Here is an 18261-nt window from a genome sequence, read left to right as displayed (position 1 = left end):
AGCAAGAGACCGTGTTACTATCCGCTAACTCAGATAAATTCACGCTTTTAGTGCTGGTGCCTTTAAATGATTTTTTGTTTTTTTATTGTGGCATTTGGAAAAAAAAAAAAAGAAAAAGAAAAAAATAAAGAAGAAAAAAAGCAATTCCAATGTGCCTGTATGCCAAGGGCCCTTTGTAACTGCTCACACCTGTAGTTATTATTATTATTATTATTATGACGTCGAGGCAAAAATCTAATGCACTTAGGCGAGGACATTAGGAAGACATTCTATTTTATTAATGTGGTCAATACAGTCCATTAGGCCACGGATTTTGCTGCCACAAAGCTCTCGCTCCTCCATTAATATCTTCCTCCTACAGCTCATGCTAATCAGTTTTTTTTTTGGGGGGGGGTTGGAGTGAAGAAGGACGAGCTACATCTCCATCGAGTATGAAATCAAATCATTTGGCTGATTTATATACAGTACATGTAAACACAAGGGGTGAACTTTGCGATTCCAATTCCAAATCAAAGCGAGACGAGTTGTCGCCGGTTAGCCACTCGTGATGGAACGCGGCACGCTAGGCGACAGACAGTTCAGTCGTCTTCAGTAGTTTCGCTCGGTCCGCGGCGAGCCCCTAAAGAGGCTTTGCGGGCTTGCTTCTCATCATCGAGTGGATGCATGGGGTGGGGGGGGCTGGATCGCGCCGGCGAGTGCCCTTGTGCAGCGCAAGGCTGATCGTGCCGCCATGCGCGTGTGCTGAGGCAGTGCATCGAGTGAAAAAGAAGAGAAAATCACTTAGGTGGTAGTGGTGGTGTGAGGGCGGAGGGGGGAGGGGGGGGAGGATATGCGGCACATGCACCCACTCACAAAAAAGGGATTACAGTGCATCCCAACAGAAAAAAAAACAAACTTAAGATCGTTGGCCTGCCTCCATCTCCTTGCGTCATTCTCGCATCACTCTGCAGATCCAAAATCCAGCCAAGGTTGTGGCAGCATTTAAAAGTCACGGTCCGCCGTGTTTTCAGACATTCGCCTGTGACAGTAATGACTCTTTAAAAGCTCGGCACAAGTGTATTTTCTTCGCCGCATGACAAGGTTGAAGCAGGGGGGGACAAAAATGGTCGTCGAGCGCTTCGGGTATCAACGCCACTTTCCGCTCTCTCACAAAAGCGCTATTTCGGGTGATCCCTAACATCACGGCAGCCGTCATCCCCGGAATATAGTGTCTGTGAGAGAATGTGATTGGTGAGAAGTGAAAGGGCTCGGTGTTCATTCCGAACTGAAATGCAATTTTTGCTCAGGTTTTGTCCGCCGGAAGTTTATTCTTATTTATTTATTTTTTTCATCTTATGTGATGAATCGTGCATTCATTCGGGTAAACATGTTCTTGGACAAATGTGTATTGAGACACACCTCTTCATTTATCATCAAGGAGTAGGAAAATAGCCCTTGGTTCCCCGCTGAATGTCCATTCTTCATATCGTGACGACATTTTCGATCAGGATTGTCACATTTGAGGAATTAGTCAAGAGGAGTTTTTTTTTTTTCTTTTAACTCATCGGGGTGAGCTGAGAAGCAAATGGTGACATTTCAACTTTGCTGGAATATTCAGAAAATGAAGTCAAAATGTTACCAGAACACCCAAATATATTTTAAAATGGAAATAGAATTATACTTGCTTGATCCCAGAGTCGTTTAACACAATGGGAAGCGCTCCCTCTCTCTCAACCGAGTGTCTCTACAGTCCATTATTGACTTCCTCTGCGGCCAAGCCGTCATTGGAAAAGTCCCGCTTCTGCGTGGATCTCCAGAGATCCGTTCCTCGATGCCGCCAGGCATGAGGTCAGTCGTTCTCAAGGGTGGCAATAACATCACGCTCGTTACACCACCAGTGAATCCTTTTCTTAACTTACTCTTAGAGTGTTACAGTGCAAAGGGATATTCGGGGTCAGCTGAAAAGCAAATGATATTACATTAGCATTCAGAAAATGAAGTCAAAAAGTCACGATAATAAAAAAAAGAAAGTCTGAATATTATGGTGATACATTTAAATACAACATGATGTATCATCATATAAGTTACAATTGTGGCAAATGTCATTTTACAAGAGTCAAATTCTTGGGAGAAGAATGTCAAAGCCAAGAATAAGATGATAATTCAACAAAAAAAAAACCAAAAACTTTTTTTGTATTTGAACAAAAGAACTCACCGGTAGTGTAAGAGCGTGATGTTATTGCCACCCTTGAAAATGACTGACCTCATGTCTGGCGGCATCGAGGAAGACATCTCTGGAGATCCACGCAGAAGCAAGACTTTGCCAATGACGGCTTGGCCGAAGGGAAAGTCAATATTTGGACTGGGGGGAGGGAGAGAGAGTTTCCGATTGTGTTTAACGACTTTGGGATCAAGCAAGAAAGATTGTCCAAGACCAGGGCGGTTGACATCTATAACGCAATGACCCCACAAGGGAAATCACAGAATGGAACAACTGTTTTTTTTTTCGGGTTTTTTTTTTACTTACCCGAACGCTCGTGAGAACAGAGGCTTGTCTGCTGGTTTTTGAGGCTGGTGCGCCGACTATCGTAAAGTCTGTCCTAGCTGGGCAACCGGAGAGGTTGCGAACTGGGAGCCAACTGGCCCGGTGTCATCTGGGAGACCTCAGGGACAAGGAGGGGGGGGGGGCCAAGATGAGAGCTTGCGGCTTGGGGAAATGGCATGGAAGATTTGGCATCCGTTATAACGACCACCGCTTTGGTTTAATTGTGCTGAAAATATGTCCGAGTTACTTTCTTGCAGCTCATTTCGTCCTTTGTCAACCGGCGCTCAGTCTTCTTGGTTTTCAGTGGCCTGAACATGAGAATGCGCGGCGCTGAATTAAACAATTGCGTGAGAAGAATACTATTGAGGGAATACGAGTACCAAGAGGACTGAGAAGTGAACTCTAACAAAAGTTAGAAAGGCGCTTTGAGACTGCTTTGCACCCAAATATCATTGAGGACAATCTGTTCGCGATCAACCATGATAGCCGTGTGGTTCGATATAAATACATATTGTATTGTATTGTATTGCATTGTATTGTATTCCCCTGGCATAGCTCCATCTAGCGGATGCATAACGCAACCTCAGCCACTATTGTAGCCTCTAATCTATGCGCCTTATGTATGAAAACAGTTTTCAGATAGGCCCTTCATTGAAGGTGCGCCTTATGCTCTGAAGTGCCTTATAGTACGCAAAATACGGTATATATTACACTGGCGTCGGACAGAATCTTTGTACCTTGAAACTCTTTTGGGAGACCCTAAAAAAAATGAACATTAACATTGCATCATCAAAGAGACTAGAGACCACTTTAGATTGGTGAATAAATTGTAAAACTAACACCCACGCTGTGAAGACACACGATACGGAAACTTGCTAAAAATCTTTTATGTCTTTGACATGACTCCAAAATACGTATTAGGGTATGCACACTCGCCGAAGCAAACTTTGAGAGTTTGAGAGGGAGCAGACTCACCCCCGGTCCATTCTATTCCCTGTAAACGTATTGACTTCCAGACAATATTATAAGAATATCAACATCCCACTTAGCAAATACATATTTGTGTCACATGAAATAAGCCAAAGTGGTGACTGGGATGCGAAGCAAGAAGGGAGAGCAGGAGGCAGGCAACGTTCCAGGATGCGGTAACCTTGATGACACCCTTCATTATGGGTGTGCCGGCTGACATCCTGACAGCGGCGTGCAGCACCAGATGGAGGGGGAGGGACACACACACACACACACACACACACACCCCACCATCGCCATCCTTTCGCCTGACTCGTCCTTTACAAGAGAGCCCGCGAGACGCAGGAAAAAGTTGCTGGTCGGGAACGAGGCGAGAGGTCTGTGTCGGCGGCTTGGCTTTTTGACTGGCTCAGCTCCGCAAGGCCGCCCTCGTCCTTGCGCCCGGGCAGCAGGCGGCCTCGACCGCTGCTCGACCTTGCCGTATCAAAAAAAAGCGAAGCCCGCTCTGCGTGAAAAGCACCAGGACCCTCCCTCCCTCCAATTGCTTCTGAACGCACCCCACAGAGACGTCAACTTCGGTCTGTTTCATCGTCAATTTAAATTGTCCCGGTGGGGAGAAAAGGGTGATCATTGAAGATTGACAGCTAAGTGCGGAGGGGGGGGGGGGGACTCCTTTAAAGGCAGCCCGTTTAATGTTGACTAAAGTTTAGACAACTCCTTTTTTCAGACTGTCATGAGAGAGACACAAATTAAACACTGTGTGGATGTGGACAAAGGATTTTTTTTTTTAATATAGATTGCCTTGGTAAGGTTAAAAACAACAACAAGCCTCAATTTGATCTATGATTCAAAGAAAGGGGGAAATACATCCAAAAAAACGCAAATTAAATGTGAAGTTGCTCGTCTCATGAGTTTGAAGGCAATAACTTCCCGACAGATTCATCTCAAAAGTTTCATCCCAAAAGCGAAGCGGGTGTTTTGATACCATACTAAGATGCTTTCGATACCGCGTCGCAGAAAAGCCGCAGCATCACTCAGTCAGTCATTTCCCCCAACAGTGGCGGCGGTGCCGCGGGAAATAAAGTCATGGCGGACTGATCAAAGGTGGCATTGCCAGTTAAATCCCTTTTTGAGGGCATTTGCGGCGAGCAAAAGGGGGCTGCCAAGCTTCTTTGTCTCCCTGGCAGCCACTTTGATGGAAAGCCCCCACCCCCCGTCCCCTGCTCCCCTCCTGGGCTGGTTCACTCTTACTTAGGCGAGTGAAGAATCACATCAAAACGCATCGAAAGGGGGTTGGAGGGAAGGCCGGAGAATGAGAAGCAAGCGGCGATCGATGGGGATGGGAGATACGGGCGACGAGAGGTTTGTTTGAGAAGGAAATGGAAAGGCAATGTTGGGAGCCGTACCGGATGAAAGGGCTGCGTAGCTCGATCGGGTTTCAAGACAGGGTTCGGGTTTCGGGGTAGCGCGTCAAAGGACGACTTCGAGCCACATTTCTGGTTTACAGCGAGGGGTTCATGCTAAGGTTAGCATTGGAATTGAGCCATTCCAGCCTGGGTTTGGAACAATTGAAGGGAAATGAAAACTTGTGAAAAAATATGATTCAAGACAGGTAAAGGGTTGGAAGCCACGGTTTGGGTTTCAAACGTGCCGTTTGAAAGTGTGCTATCCATTCAGGATGAGCGTTTTAGGTTCGGGTTTCACGTCAGCGTTTCAAACCGGAGATCAGGGTTTTAAATTCCAATCTCGAGCCTTGGCTAGGGTCTCAAGTTGGGCTTTCAAGACACACTTACGGGTTCAGGTTCGGTTTCAAATCGGGGTTAGGAACCAGAGTTTGGCTTTCAGAATGGGGCGGGATGTTTTCAACGTTGGGTTGCATGACAGAGTGGATGAGCCTTTGGGCTGAATATAAGGGTTTGATACCGAGGTTGAGGTGACATTTTCAAAGGGGCGGGGGGCAGATTTGGATTGGGTTTGGTTCCAAATGAGGATTTCTAAGTGCGGTTTTATTGTCTGAGTAAATATCGTGCTGCATTGATGAGGAATAAAACCCTTTGATGTGCCGATAAACACCCACCCTCAGTTTAAGAAAGCTCAAGCTATACTGTCGGCTGAATAGCATATACCTGATTTAAAATCTGAAAAATGACATATAGCGGCAATTTCACGTAGCGCATTCGCTGCCTAGTCAGCAGTGTTTTATTTATTTTATTTTTTTTATTTCAGTGACTGGCAGTAGCGCCGTTTCCTGCCTGTTGGCGCCAACAGCGAGAGGCTCGCGTTAAACCTGCTCAATTTTGGCGGCAGATGGCAAAACTGCGTGCGGTCCCAAGGGGGGTCGGCAGCCGGCCCGGCCCCTCCGAAGATGGCCAACTGGAAAGTTACCGCTTCTGTGCGCGTCACATCACATCAAAGCGTACGCATGGAAATCTCTTTCTTTGCACGGAGTGCGAATCAGCGTTTTTATAATTCGGTTTTACAACGCGGGTTATGGTTTCAAACAAGAGGCGGGGTTTCATATGATGGTTTCAAGCAAGAGTTAGTGATTCAAAACCCGGTGTTTTAAATTGGAGTTCAAGTCAGGGTCAGTGGTTCAAATTTGGATTTCAAACCAGTGCCAAAGTTTGACAGAATGGTTTCAATCGAGGGTCGAGGATTTGGGGCGAGTGTTCAGTTTGAAAGGCAGGATTTTGAGACAGTTCTCTGATTTCAAATTCAGTTTAAAGCTTAGGTTGGTGTTTGAAACTCGGGTCAGGGTTTGAATTCGGCTTCAAGCCAGTGTAAAGGGTCTCAGAGTCGGGTTTCAATATGGGTTAAGGTCTTAAGTGGCTGTTACTGTTTCAGAATAGGGTTTCAAGCCAAGCAACGGTAAACATTTCAAATGGTTTGGGCTTCAAATGAAGGTTTCAGGCTTCATAATGGCTTTAGTAGCACAATAGTTAGGGTTTCAAGCCTTGGTTAGGATTTCAACAAAAGGTTAAAAAAACTAAGACTCCAAATTCAGGTTTCGAATCTGGGTCAGGTTCCCAAGACAGTATGAAGTGTTTTAAACAAGGACTCGGGTTGAAAATCAGGATTTCAAGCTTGCTTGAGGGTTTTAAACCGGGGTTAAGGTGACAGACACATTTCAATTTTAAAATATCAATGTAGTTTCAATTCCAGGTTCAGACCTGGTTTCGGGTTTCAAGCGAGAGTTAGTGTTTAAAAGTAGCCAGGGTTGTAAGTTCATTCGAGATAAGGATCCGATATTGTGCCCCAACTCAAATAATCCTCGATGGTTATCTCCACACTCACAGGCCAGAGCAGCGTTTGTGTCGCATTTTAAATAAGGCCGAGCTCATCGATTAGCGTCGGCTGACTCGAGCGCCGTTTGACAACGGGGCGAGCGTGCCGTCCCGTTAAATTCCAAAATTACCTTTGGCCATTCGGGAATCACTGAAACTTGCAAAAAAGAAAAAAAAAATGTGCGTGGGCCGCATGAGGTTAATTGGGCATTTAGCGCCTTGAGAGCTCGCCCCAACCCCCAAGGAGGAGCTTGTCCCTGAAACAGACACAAGTCCTTATTAGTAAAAGTAGCACAGTGACCCTTTCCAATATGAAATAACGACTTTCTGGTCTCAGGCCGCCCCTCCTCTTGGCTTCATTCCCTTCCACATCCTCGTAAAGGGATGAATGCCTCCGCGTAATCCTATTCCGCCCTGCTGCTGTCCTTTGGAAGAGAGCGCAGGGAAAGGACATGGAGGGGTTCCTTTTTTTGATATTATGTCAATTTTAAGGAGGGCAAAAAAAAAAAAAAAGAATTTTTCCAGAGTGGTGGCACACGTGAAAAGGAAGCGCCCATCGCATGGCTTGATCTTTTCACCCCTGCCTCAGAACGTAAAAGGCCCAGACTGTCCATCCTGAACACTCTAACCTGCCACAAATTCAGCTATTTGCATTTTTTGAACCCATCCTCTGTTATTTTCTCCAAAACAAAAAAGCTCGGCTATTTACAGCTTTTTTGCTCTTTCCATAACGCTCCAAAGCCTTTTCTCTATCAGAATTAGTCTCAAGAACACTCTAACCTGCCACAAATTCAGCTATTTGCATTTTTTGAACCCATCCTCTGTTATTTTTTAAAAAGAAAAAAGCTCGGCTAATTAGAGCTTTTGTGCTCTTTCCATAACGCTCCAAAGCCTTTTCTATATTGGAATTAGTCTCTATATTGGAAGTAGTTGTGATGCATCTGGACTGAGAGGCTGATGGCACAAATGTCCCTCAACTGGACTGTTGACACACAGGCATGAAGACGCGAACTTCCGACCGCATCTGAACTTCCTTTCTAATGAAAGCAGCAACATCGAAGCCTGTTAAGAATCTCTCGGATACGTTTACAGTAGGAAAGATTGAAAGATGATCTTACATAATGAGGACCTGGCATCATTGGTGTCGACTGGCATGTGGTTGCTCCACCATGTGCAGATCCACGTTTATGTTCTGGGGAGCAAACTCTCAGTCCGCCTTGTGTCATTCTATTTTTTCTCCAGCATTTCTCATTATTGTCTTGTTTATTTGTTGAGCTCTGCTTTACTGTCACATGACAAAAACAATGTTATTATTCCCAAAATGCATGACAAATGAAGACTTCCCCTCATCATAGATCACAAGAATTTTGTTGTTTTGGACAATCCTGGCAGAAGCTTTTTATGACGGGGGGTAAGCGCTGACAGCTTTTCCAAAGTTCCCAGCTAATAAAATTGAAAGCTTCCATTACGATCCATCTTAACGTCTGCTATGGTCAGCCCTCGTTTTTTTTTTTTTCTTTTTTCCCCCCCTCGTGAAATGCGATCCGGCCATACAGCTCGCGAGGCTCAGCCCATAAAACAAAAACATACAATGGCGAATCCAATAACATTAAAAGTCCTGACACCATTCCACTCTGTGTGCACAGATGCCCGCACAACCTCAGTTGACTTGCGCTGAAAACGAAAGACATCCGCTGTCTCGACACCTCCGGCGATTGGAACGACACGGCCAATTAAAAAAAAAAGAAGACATCTCCTAAAGGAAATGTGGAAACAACTTTCCAAACTTAATTCCTCAAGTTTCAAGATAATTGCTGTTGGAGAGGAGTAAAGTAGACCGTACATGAGAACATTTCAGAAAAAAAAAAATGGCAGTTGTTTTTTTCCAGATGTGACAAAAGGGGAGACATCTATTTGAGGGAGTTGGGGGGGATCATAAGTGCAGTCGATGACTGATTGGGGCAGAGCGTCTGTTCAAGGGATGGCATGAAAACAGGAGTTCGAACCAACTACGTTTTTTTTTTTTTCCTGAAAAAGGCTGGTGTCTATTTGAGAGACCTATTTCTTTATTATCTTGAGGGGACGAAGCACCCAGTCGGCAACTGAATAAACCGTGATACAGCCGACTGCATCAATGGGAGAAGAAAAAGGAGAGATTGATTAAGGCTCACTTGAGTTGCTCGGATAACAATAGCGAGTCAATTAGCTCAGTTAGGGTTAAAAGGCACAGCGGGAAACCTCGTGCGTGTTGTTCATTGCCTGTTGACGCATGGGAGGAAGAAAAAAAAAAAGCTAATGCAACAAAAGGGTTCGACTCCAATCGTAACCATTTTAAAGAGATTGTAACAAATAACACGGCTTCCCCATGTTGGCCAATCCACTCAACTTAAATGGAAAACTTTATTTCGCTTTAAAAGCCTTTTCGGTGGGTGGGTGGGTGCTGTAAAGGGGCCCCTTTTGAGACACGGGCTGGACTGATGGCTGGCATGAAAAGCAGGTGCTATTTTTCTTCCTCAAGTGGAGTGCTCAAATGCTTGAGGACAATGGGTTGCCTTTAGAGGCCCCTTTTCTCACTTCCCCGTCCTTCCAGCTCCAGGCTGAACGGACGCGCGTCCCCATGAAAAGGATGCCATAAAGAAATTGAAGCAGCAGCCTCTTACAAAAAAGCCTTTCTCCATCTTAACTATCCGATTAGTTCCTCGACTGAAGTCAAGTTTATATTTATAACCCTGAAACACAAAAGAGTTTCAAATAGCTTCACAAATCCACACTTCTCAGTGGCATCCCCTGGTCGAAACTCCCCATCCAAGCCAGGGAAGAATTCTGCCCCCAAAAAGGTTTGACAAAAGAAGACACCTGGAGAAGAGAAGGCATACGGAGAGATTTCCAGGGTGACCGAGCTGCATTGGATGGTCAGATTACACTCACTGCATGAGAAAACAAAACCATTCAGTGTTAGTTTAACCAGCATCCATTTGATGATATGACGTGCCGCCTCAGGTGTTCAGGATGCGAAAGCCTTACTTCGCTCCTGGCCACCGAGCCCACTCTCTTAAACATGCGATAAAATTTTTGTACAAACAATTTTGTAGGTTGTAACGATATGTGTAGATGAGTAACGTAGGCTTGACGCTGAAAGCCAATGTCATATTTAAATGTGATATCTCCAAGTGGCAGCAGCTAGTGACACAACAGTGAAGGCCGAGTACCGATCCCTGCGGGACTCCGCAGGTAACATTACAAGACTCAATACAGTCCACGTGACTTACAAGTCATATTACTTGGTGTTTCCTGGAAAGTGCTTCGCCTTTACAACCAACACACATTTCAGGATAAACTCAAGTGGAAACACTTTTGTCAAATTTAGTCCAAAGTACTGCAAAACAAAGCGTCAGAGCAAGACATTTTTAAATGCGCCCTAACAACTGCACCAGGAAACAAGCACTCAAGTTCACCTTCATGCCAACGGCCAACTCAGTCTTGTAATATTTATTATTTTTTTTAATAATTGAAAAATAATAAATCCCAAATCTCTCCAAAGAACGAAGATAAACAATAAAACAAGCGTGCCAAATACTATTAAATATAGCCTTTTAATGAGAAATAGAATATAATATGAAACATTCATTGAAAGAAGCTGATATCATGACCTCAACAAGATAGGAAAAAAAAAAACATTACACTGGCAAGGTCTTAGGTGTGAAATTCTTCTTCGGACACATTTAATGGGTACATGTAAGCAACACTACATAGCATGATGCGGGACGTGTAAATGACTGCCGTTAAATCAGCTCGACTGTATACATCGCAAGTAGCGGAACATTCGCAAACTTCTTGCCTGGGCACAAAACTGAAAATGACAATTGATCACTTTGAATTTATTTGGTGATCGTGGCGTTCCCGTTGATATATTTTTTTTAACATTCGATTTAAAGTTTGACGACTAACCTCGCCCACGGGAATGTGGAAAAATAGCTGCTTTTTTTTTGCAACAAGGTTAGTGTAAGTGATAGTAATTGCACCATTTTAAGAATGGCTTCAACATTCGATTTAAAGTTTGACGACTAACCTCGCCCCCATGAATGTGGAAAAATTGCTTTTTTTTTTTTTTTTTTTGGCAACAAGGTTAGTGTAAGTGATCGTAATTGCACCATTGTAAGAATGGTTTCACACTGTCAGTTTGTGACATATATATCAAAATAAATCAACACCCAAAACATGTCTTTGTTGTTTGGACCTTGCAGGGGCTCGAAAAAAAAAAGTAAACCAACAATCCCGATAACGTAAAAACAGTCTCATAGTGTGACAAACCTGATGAGAACCACCCAATAAGTTGAACTAATACACCGGCTTAATTACTTTACTGCAACAGGGATAGTACTTTCAAATGTATCGTGTAGAATTGGAGAAAAAAAAATAGTCATATTTGCTCTTTTTTTTTTTTTTAAGATAAGATAAGATAAGATAAGATAATCCTTTATTTGTCCCACACTGGGGCACAACAGCAAAACCTCCTTGAGAGGAGATTGTCATTGACTGAGACTTTTGTGACCAGCTCTAAACATGTTAAAGGGATAAATAACAGGCACTTATATAATTATAATGACGACATTAAAATAAAAGAATTATATGGTAGCGTTTCTCAGGAATTGTCCAATCAAGTGCTAATACATCGGGGACTTTTTAGTGGATCTTTTACAGGCCGAGACTGGCATCGATTTCTGCTCTGACGTCCACTCATTGGAGGCATTCCTGCACATTTTTCAGCAGTAATTCACCCGCGATACGAAAGCATCCGCGAGCTTAAAAAAAAAAAAAAAGAAAGAAAAACAAACAATCAGTCAGTAAGCATGAAAGCCCAATGAAAATAAACGCGTCGACCATTGCAGTAAATTAGAAGATGGGGAGGCAACTGCTTTCGGGTTCGGAAAATTCAACTTCAACTAAAATACACTAAAAAAGATGCTAATTGTTAGCATGCAAAAATGATGCACTTGCGATGTTATGCCACGTTCTACCATGTCCATATTAGCATGCTATTAAGCTGAGAACTCGTCGCTGAGCGGAATGAACAAATACGACGTGACACTTAAAGTGTAAGATTTGCTGTGGGGGCAGGGAAGGGGGGGGGTACCCTTTTTCGGAACGGCTTTGTACTTTTAATTTTAACAGTGACATTCCTACCGCTTGAAATGCTAAATGAGTCACGCGCAAATGGAACTTAGCTATCCAGCAATTCACACTGAGGGCGAAAAAGGAAAGCAATGCTGAGAAGGTGACGCTAACGGTGACGTATTACTCAGTTTTTTTCACCGTTAAAAACAGTTCCAAGGTCTCTTTAGGTCGGTGACAGGGATGAATATTTTTCAATATTTTTGTCCAGTGTTTTTTTTTTTCCAGCCTTTCTGACAAAATCTTAAATGACTTTTGTCTCGCGCGCTAACGTGTAGCTAACACAAATGTGCGCTAACACTCCACCTCTGCTGAGCTTTCAGTTTTGACATGACAATATTTCCGTTCAGTCCCTCCGTCATTCGTAAAATGGTGGCTCTTCCTACCCAGTCATGGGCGTTGAAAATCGGCGTGGAATTTGAATGATGAAAATTCAGCTAAAAATCTAAAAGGCTCGCTCACAGAGACATTTTAGAAATAGTTAGCTCACACAAGATTGACGTGGCGGTATAATTTCACACCTAACAGCCCGATAGGCACACCAGAGACCCAACTGTGCGTATACAAAGAATTCAATGTCAGTTTTCCAAGTTATGTCCACTTTAAATATTGTGAATAGCGAATCAGACCAAAAAAAAAAAAAGGAGTGATTAAAATCTCCAAATCCAGATTTGGAAGATGTGCCTCTGCAACGTCCACAAGACTTAATGTCACACTTAGCAGTAAAGCAGCAATATATAGCAAGTTAACCAAAATAAAAGTAACATCTGAAAAAAAATTGGTCTGCAACTGGGGTCTTACACAGTTTTTCCTTTTTTTTTTTGTGCCAATAGAATAATAAAGACACCATGTCAACAGGTTTCACCAGCAAAACACATGAGAGAAGCGCTGATATCATTTCCATGTTCAACAAGTGGGATTATATACATACAGCCATCCGGGATAAATAAGAAAAAACAAACAAAAAAAAAAACCCACACCATGTCGGGAAGGGTTTTCATCGAGAAACAAAAACTCTGGTGCTGGTGAAAGGATTCCGGATTAAAAATGTACTTTAAGATTTTACATTTGAGTATTTTTTCCCCCAGCACAACATCGAAATCCAGTGAGAGTGCCAACATATCGTTCACTGTGCTTTTTGTCTCATATCAACCGAGAGAGAAGCAAAACGTCTTTTAGTGCGTGTAAAATGAAACGGGATTGAACATTACTTGATCCTGGGGCAGAGGTTGGTGGTGGCGGGTGGCGGGGCATCTATGGCTTTGTGTTGTCAATATGCCTGTTCGGTGAACGCTCGCTAAGATTTTGGTGCCCAAGAAAAAGCTCCACAAACCAGCAATCACAACATTTTTACCATATATATAGATATATATTTTTTTTGTCCGTTTGGTTGTCCATTTTACGCAAAGCAGTACAAAATTAGCATCGACGGTTAAATCCACGACAATGATGCACTCGCGCAGCCAGGAAAGCCACTGCCTTGTGAAACCACGAGAGCCCCCCCCCTCCCCCCAAATATAAATAAATAAAAATTGGAAACACGCAAGAAATACTCTGAATTGAAAAATTGGACACATTCAATTAGCAAGCCAAAAAAAAGTAAAAAGGTATGCGCTGACATCCACACACACACGCGCGCGCACGCACGCACACATACACGGTCTATGTCTGTATATTTATAAACAGCTGGCTTTTTGTTCTTTGACGTGACGATCAATTCCCGGCCTGCTGCGTGTGCCTTACATGTCAGAACAGTGACCGAGTGCTTCATAACTCACCGACTCGCCGAGGCTTGGAAAAGTAATAAAGACTCTATAATAATAAATGTGTTGACTACATTACACGCTCTCGAGCTGTTTCTCAATTCTCCGGGTGTATACAAACATTTTTATTTTGCACGTTAGAGCAAATAAAAGGAAATCTGGTCTGCCTGTTTTTTTTTTGTTTGTTTGTTTTTTGTGAAAAATGTTTTTTCTTCTTTTCAATTTCCCAGGTAAAGAAGAATGGCAGTTACAGATACAACCTTCCAGTCAAGGCCTCTTTATCACAAGTATTTTTTTTTTTAATCTCTCTCTCGCTGACATTAAAGTTCTTTGGGGAAATGACAGACATGCTTGGACAGGTACGTTACAGTCCTTTTAACGTTAGTTCCGATTCAGGTCTTCCTTTCATGGATGCCTTTTCCGTTCCCCCTCCCCCGTTTTTTTTTACGAAGTATGCTTTTACAAAGTTTGCGTCACATCAAAAAGGCAGAAAAGGTCCCCCCCCAAAAAAGGAAAAAGGCAAAAGAAGTCAATGAGAGTCAATAAGAGCCCCCCCCCCCGCCAGAGGTTGGGTTCATTTGCGAGTGCGCTTCCGTGTCATTCTCCCGTCCTTAAATTGGCGTTCGGAAGCGATCAACACAGTTTTGCAGTCAGATGATCGGATTGTTTGAGTATCTCTGTGCTGTACATGTCCAAGGCATGATTGACCCGGATCATCTCGCTGTTGTTGAGCTTGAGCCGATGCTTCAGCATACAGGAAAAGAGGTCCAGCTGGGGTTTGCCGGGCGCAGACGGAGGGGCGAGGCGGTTAATCCGATCCCGGATGTCCAGCAAGAGGAGCATGACGGATGACGAGGAGTAGAACTGGTTTCCTTGCGTGTAGGACTGGTTGACCTGCTGCACGGCGCTGCGGAGCAGATCGGCGTTGAAGCGCAGGCTGTAGCCGAACACCTGGATGTCGGAGATTTTGATGTAGATCTGCCGCTTGTTGGGGTCGGCCAGGTCGACGGGGCCCGTGTCGTTGCGCAGGCCGGTGGGGATCTTGGCTCGGCTCCTCAGGTAGATGTGCACGGTCTCGAAGAAGGTCTTCCAGCGGTTGCCCAGCAACAGGGTCCAGTTGAAGCACTGGGTGTTCTGCAGGCGCACCTTTTCCCAGCGGGGGTACCCGTGCTCGCCAAAGGGCATGCTCCAGCCTTCCGAGTGGCTGCCGCTGAACGGGTTGACGTAGACGAAGAACATGGGGTCGATGCTGCTGTTCCGCATCTGACAGATCTTCATAGACAGGCCGATGATCATGTGGAGGTAGTCCATGCGGTTTTTGTTGCTTTTCAGCGTCAGGGACATGCGCTTGCGCCACCGCGGGTCAAAGAAAGTCTCCAGGCGGATCTCGTTGCTGATGAACGTCGTGTGGATGTACAGTCGCGAGTCCATTTTCTGCAGCAGGTACTTCAGTTCCAAGTCCTGAAAGTCCAGGTCCGTCTCGAAGCTAATGAATTGCTCGCTGCGCTCCGAGTCCACATTTTGAGGCTCGCAGCGGCCGCGGTACAACTTGTAGCCCTTGTTGCACGAGCCGCACTGCGAGATGTTGGCCAAGCTGCACATGGCGCAGCTGTTGTTGCCGCCGATGACGCAAGGGATCGGTCGCTGGCACAGGGTGACGCCCGTGTGGCACACGCACGTTCGCTGGCTTTCCAGGAAGGTTCCCCAAAAGCCGTTCTCGTTGCAGTAGAGGAAGGACTGGACCCTGTTGAGCCACTGCATCACCGACCTTGTCGGAAAAGACCAGAAACATACGAAGGGTTGATATATTGCCAAGATATCATATCCGATGAAGGAATTTCTGACGCAGGATGAGGAACTGAAGTAGACCAACGATTCGCTGGGTTCCATTCGAGTTGTGTGGAAAGCTGTCGCTGGCTCTGCCAAGAAATGGGAATAATCGGAATGACCAGAGCTGTAACAGCTACAATCTACTCATGATGTGTCGTCAGGATCATCAGAATCCCCTTTCACGTGCAAGTTGCCGAACGGAACGGAACAGCAGATACAATACGGGGGGCATCCTCAGTTTACGACAGGTGCTTTTGAGCTAACAAACGGGGCACGATGGACAAATTAGCACGGCGACGGAAATATACGCTAAGTATCTGCAAAATAATGTTTTATCGGGTTACGGTGTGGCCTTGGTAAAGCCAGGCCGGCCCGGAGTCATAAGCCGTAACAAGGGTATGAAGTTTAACACCCGCGACTCATTTCTCACGCCCTGTTGCATTTAAAGCTGCTATCAGACAGTTATTTCATGTCACACCGGCCTGTCGCCAGCTTCCCCTGAAAGGCCAAAACAACGTCGTTATGTTGAGAGTCAAAACGAGGCAATTAAATACGATAAGCAGGGAGTTGAAACGGGAAAAAAATGCTGTTTCAGGAACCTTTTCCGTGCCAGAACTTGTTTATTTATTAGCAATGCCAAAACCTATTGACAGTGTTCTGACTCCATACACAGAGCATTAAATGATGTCAAATGTGACTAGAATTATTTAAAAATATCCTTTTCCCATCTGCTACCCCTTTCGTGCGCGTTCAATCGGGATATATTGTGCCTTTGATGAGGAAGGTTAATTATCGACGGGGTGGATCACGGAGAGGCTCGTGATTGTTGCGGTGGCTGTAAAAGGCCCAAATGACTCAGACCTTGGACAAATCTCGTCTCTGAGGCGGCAAAGCGGCGCAGACTCGATGTGGACGTGATGAGAGAATAGGACGTTCTTTTCCGTTATCAAAAGGGAGAAGTTTGGTTATTTCCCTCAGGTGGAAGGTGTCACTTGCTATTCTTAGCTCATCGCCGCTTTCTCCCACAGGCATCTTTCCCTGTCATCTTGACAGTATTGGAACTTCATTTCTGACTATAGGAAATGGATTCTGATTTTTATTTTTTTTTTCTGGAGAGGAGAGTTGGTCAAGGTTAGCGTGACACGTTAATGAACCCTAACTGCATTGTTAGCAGACCACAAATCCCACCCTGAGCTGGACGCCCAAACGAGTTTGAAGACGTCACTTATGGAGGGCAATGAAAGGTGGCTAATTTGAGAGCTGTGGTGTATCGGTTGAGGAAATACTAAAATCTGAAGCTGCATTCAAGGAGACAAGAAAAATAGGACATCTTTTTCCGGGGAATACAGAAAGGACACTTGGTGACAATGCCAAACTAGCCATTGTTGTTATTGTTGGTTGAATGTTCACGTCCCCCCGCGACCCTCAATAACACCAACACATAGCCCTCAGTGTCAAAACTGCTGGCCACAAAAGTGGGCCGTGTACACAATTCAAGTGGAATGACAAAACGGGGCCCAATTTGGTATATGAGCAACATAGAATGTGTTTCGATTGAAAACATGATATCGTCAAGAGCTAGCAAAGACGAGCAACTTTTCACCTGTGATATTAACTGGTTAGAATATTGACTTCAAGTATAAGAATATCATCAGCAGAGTATTGAAAAGACTGAAAATAGTTCTTATCGCAGGAGCTGTATTTCTGTATTTGGCCTTTTATTGCTTTCTTTCTCATAGCTTAGCTGAATTTTGCAGGTTCAATTTGAATAATAATCATCATAATAATAATAATCACGTTTTTTTTTTTTTTTTTTGGGCTTCTTTGCTCTGTTGGTTTTTACTTTAGACCGTCCTTGGAGTCGGCTCAAATCGCCTTCAAATCAGCAATGTGAAAATGCGTTGCCTTGGAAAATGTTCATATGATCCTATCCACATCATTATCATTTTGGGTCTGGGCAGACTAAAATAAAACTCTCACGGCGCTCGCCCTGGCCGTACGTTTATCTGTAATTAGGGCGGGAGGAAAAAAACCCAAAAAACATCAGGCTCCAGGCAATACTTTGGCCACAATCACACAGCTGTTGCGCCAGGTATCTGGTGTTGACAGATAGGGTGGGAGTGTTGGAATAGATTGTCTTGAAGCGTTCATAATGTCAGCCTTATTTGACCAGCAGTCGGGCACAGATTTCAACCACGCACTTGTTGATTTGCATTCGAAACCAAAAAAAAAAAGATAATTAGCAGGCAGCAGGTTGAATATGCACATAAGCATGAATGTGTTTTCGATTCTAATTGTGCATTTGCATGAAACTCTTAAGGAGATCATTTGCATAATGGTGCCATGACGGGGCACAGCATCGCTCCAATTACTCACTGTGAGTTGGGAGTGATACTTGCTATCTTGAGTTCACCACGTATGGCTGTTTGGAATGACAGGACCCCCAAAACAGCCATTCATTATGATAACCACTTCATGAATTCTAAAATGGATCAGCTCTGAACTAGTCAATCAACTGAGTGACTTGTACTATTTTGTTTTTGTTTTTTTCATTTATTTACCTCATGTACTCCAATTTGTCCTGTTCTGGAGGAATCGATGCTGACAATTTCTAATGTGCATTGCTCATCCGTGATATTGCCGACATATTGCATTCAGTCTAGCTTCAAGGCGACCAAAACGTGTCTGGTGCTTTGCTAGTACGAGTATAAAATATGGG

At 44.2% G+C, this 18261-nt stretch overlaps 1 protein-coding gene across 1 annotated transcript in view; it reads right to left on the bottom strand.

The window, feature by feature from the left end:
- Positions 1 to 11277: 11277 nt before the first annotated feature.
- Positions 11278 to 18261, bottom strand: part of brinp1 (bone morphogenetic protein/retinoic acid inducible neural-specific 1) — a 72840-nt gene continuing 65856 nt past the window's right edge. The window contains exon 7 of the mRNA XM_019881730.1: positions 11278 to 15480. Within this exon, the coding sequence (XP_019737289.1) occupies positions 14346 to 15480 (1135 nt within the window). The 3' untranslated portion in view covers positions 11278 to 14345. The remainder of the gene's footprint in view (positions 15481 to 18261) is intronic.

This window comes from Hippocampus comes, unplaced genomic scaffold, assembly GCF_001891065.2.
Source record: "Hippocampus comes isolate QL1 unplaced genomic scaffold, H_comes_QL1_v1.1 scaffold523, whole genome shotgun sequence".
Lineage (NCBI taxonomy): Eukaryota > Metazoa > Chordata > Actinopteri > Syngnathiformes > Syngnathidae > Hippocampus > Hippocampus comes.
The sequence above is the reverse complement of the archived record's forward strand: the minus strand, read 5'-3'. Positions and strand labels throughout refer to the sequence as shown.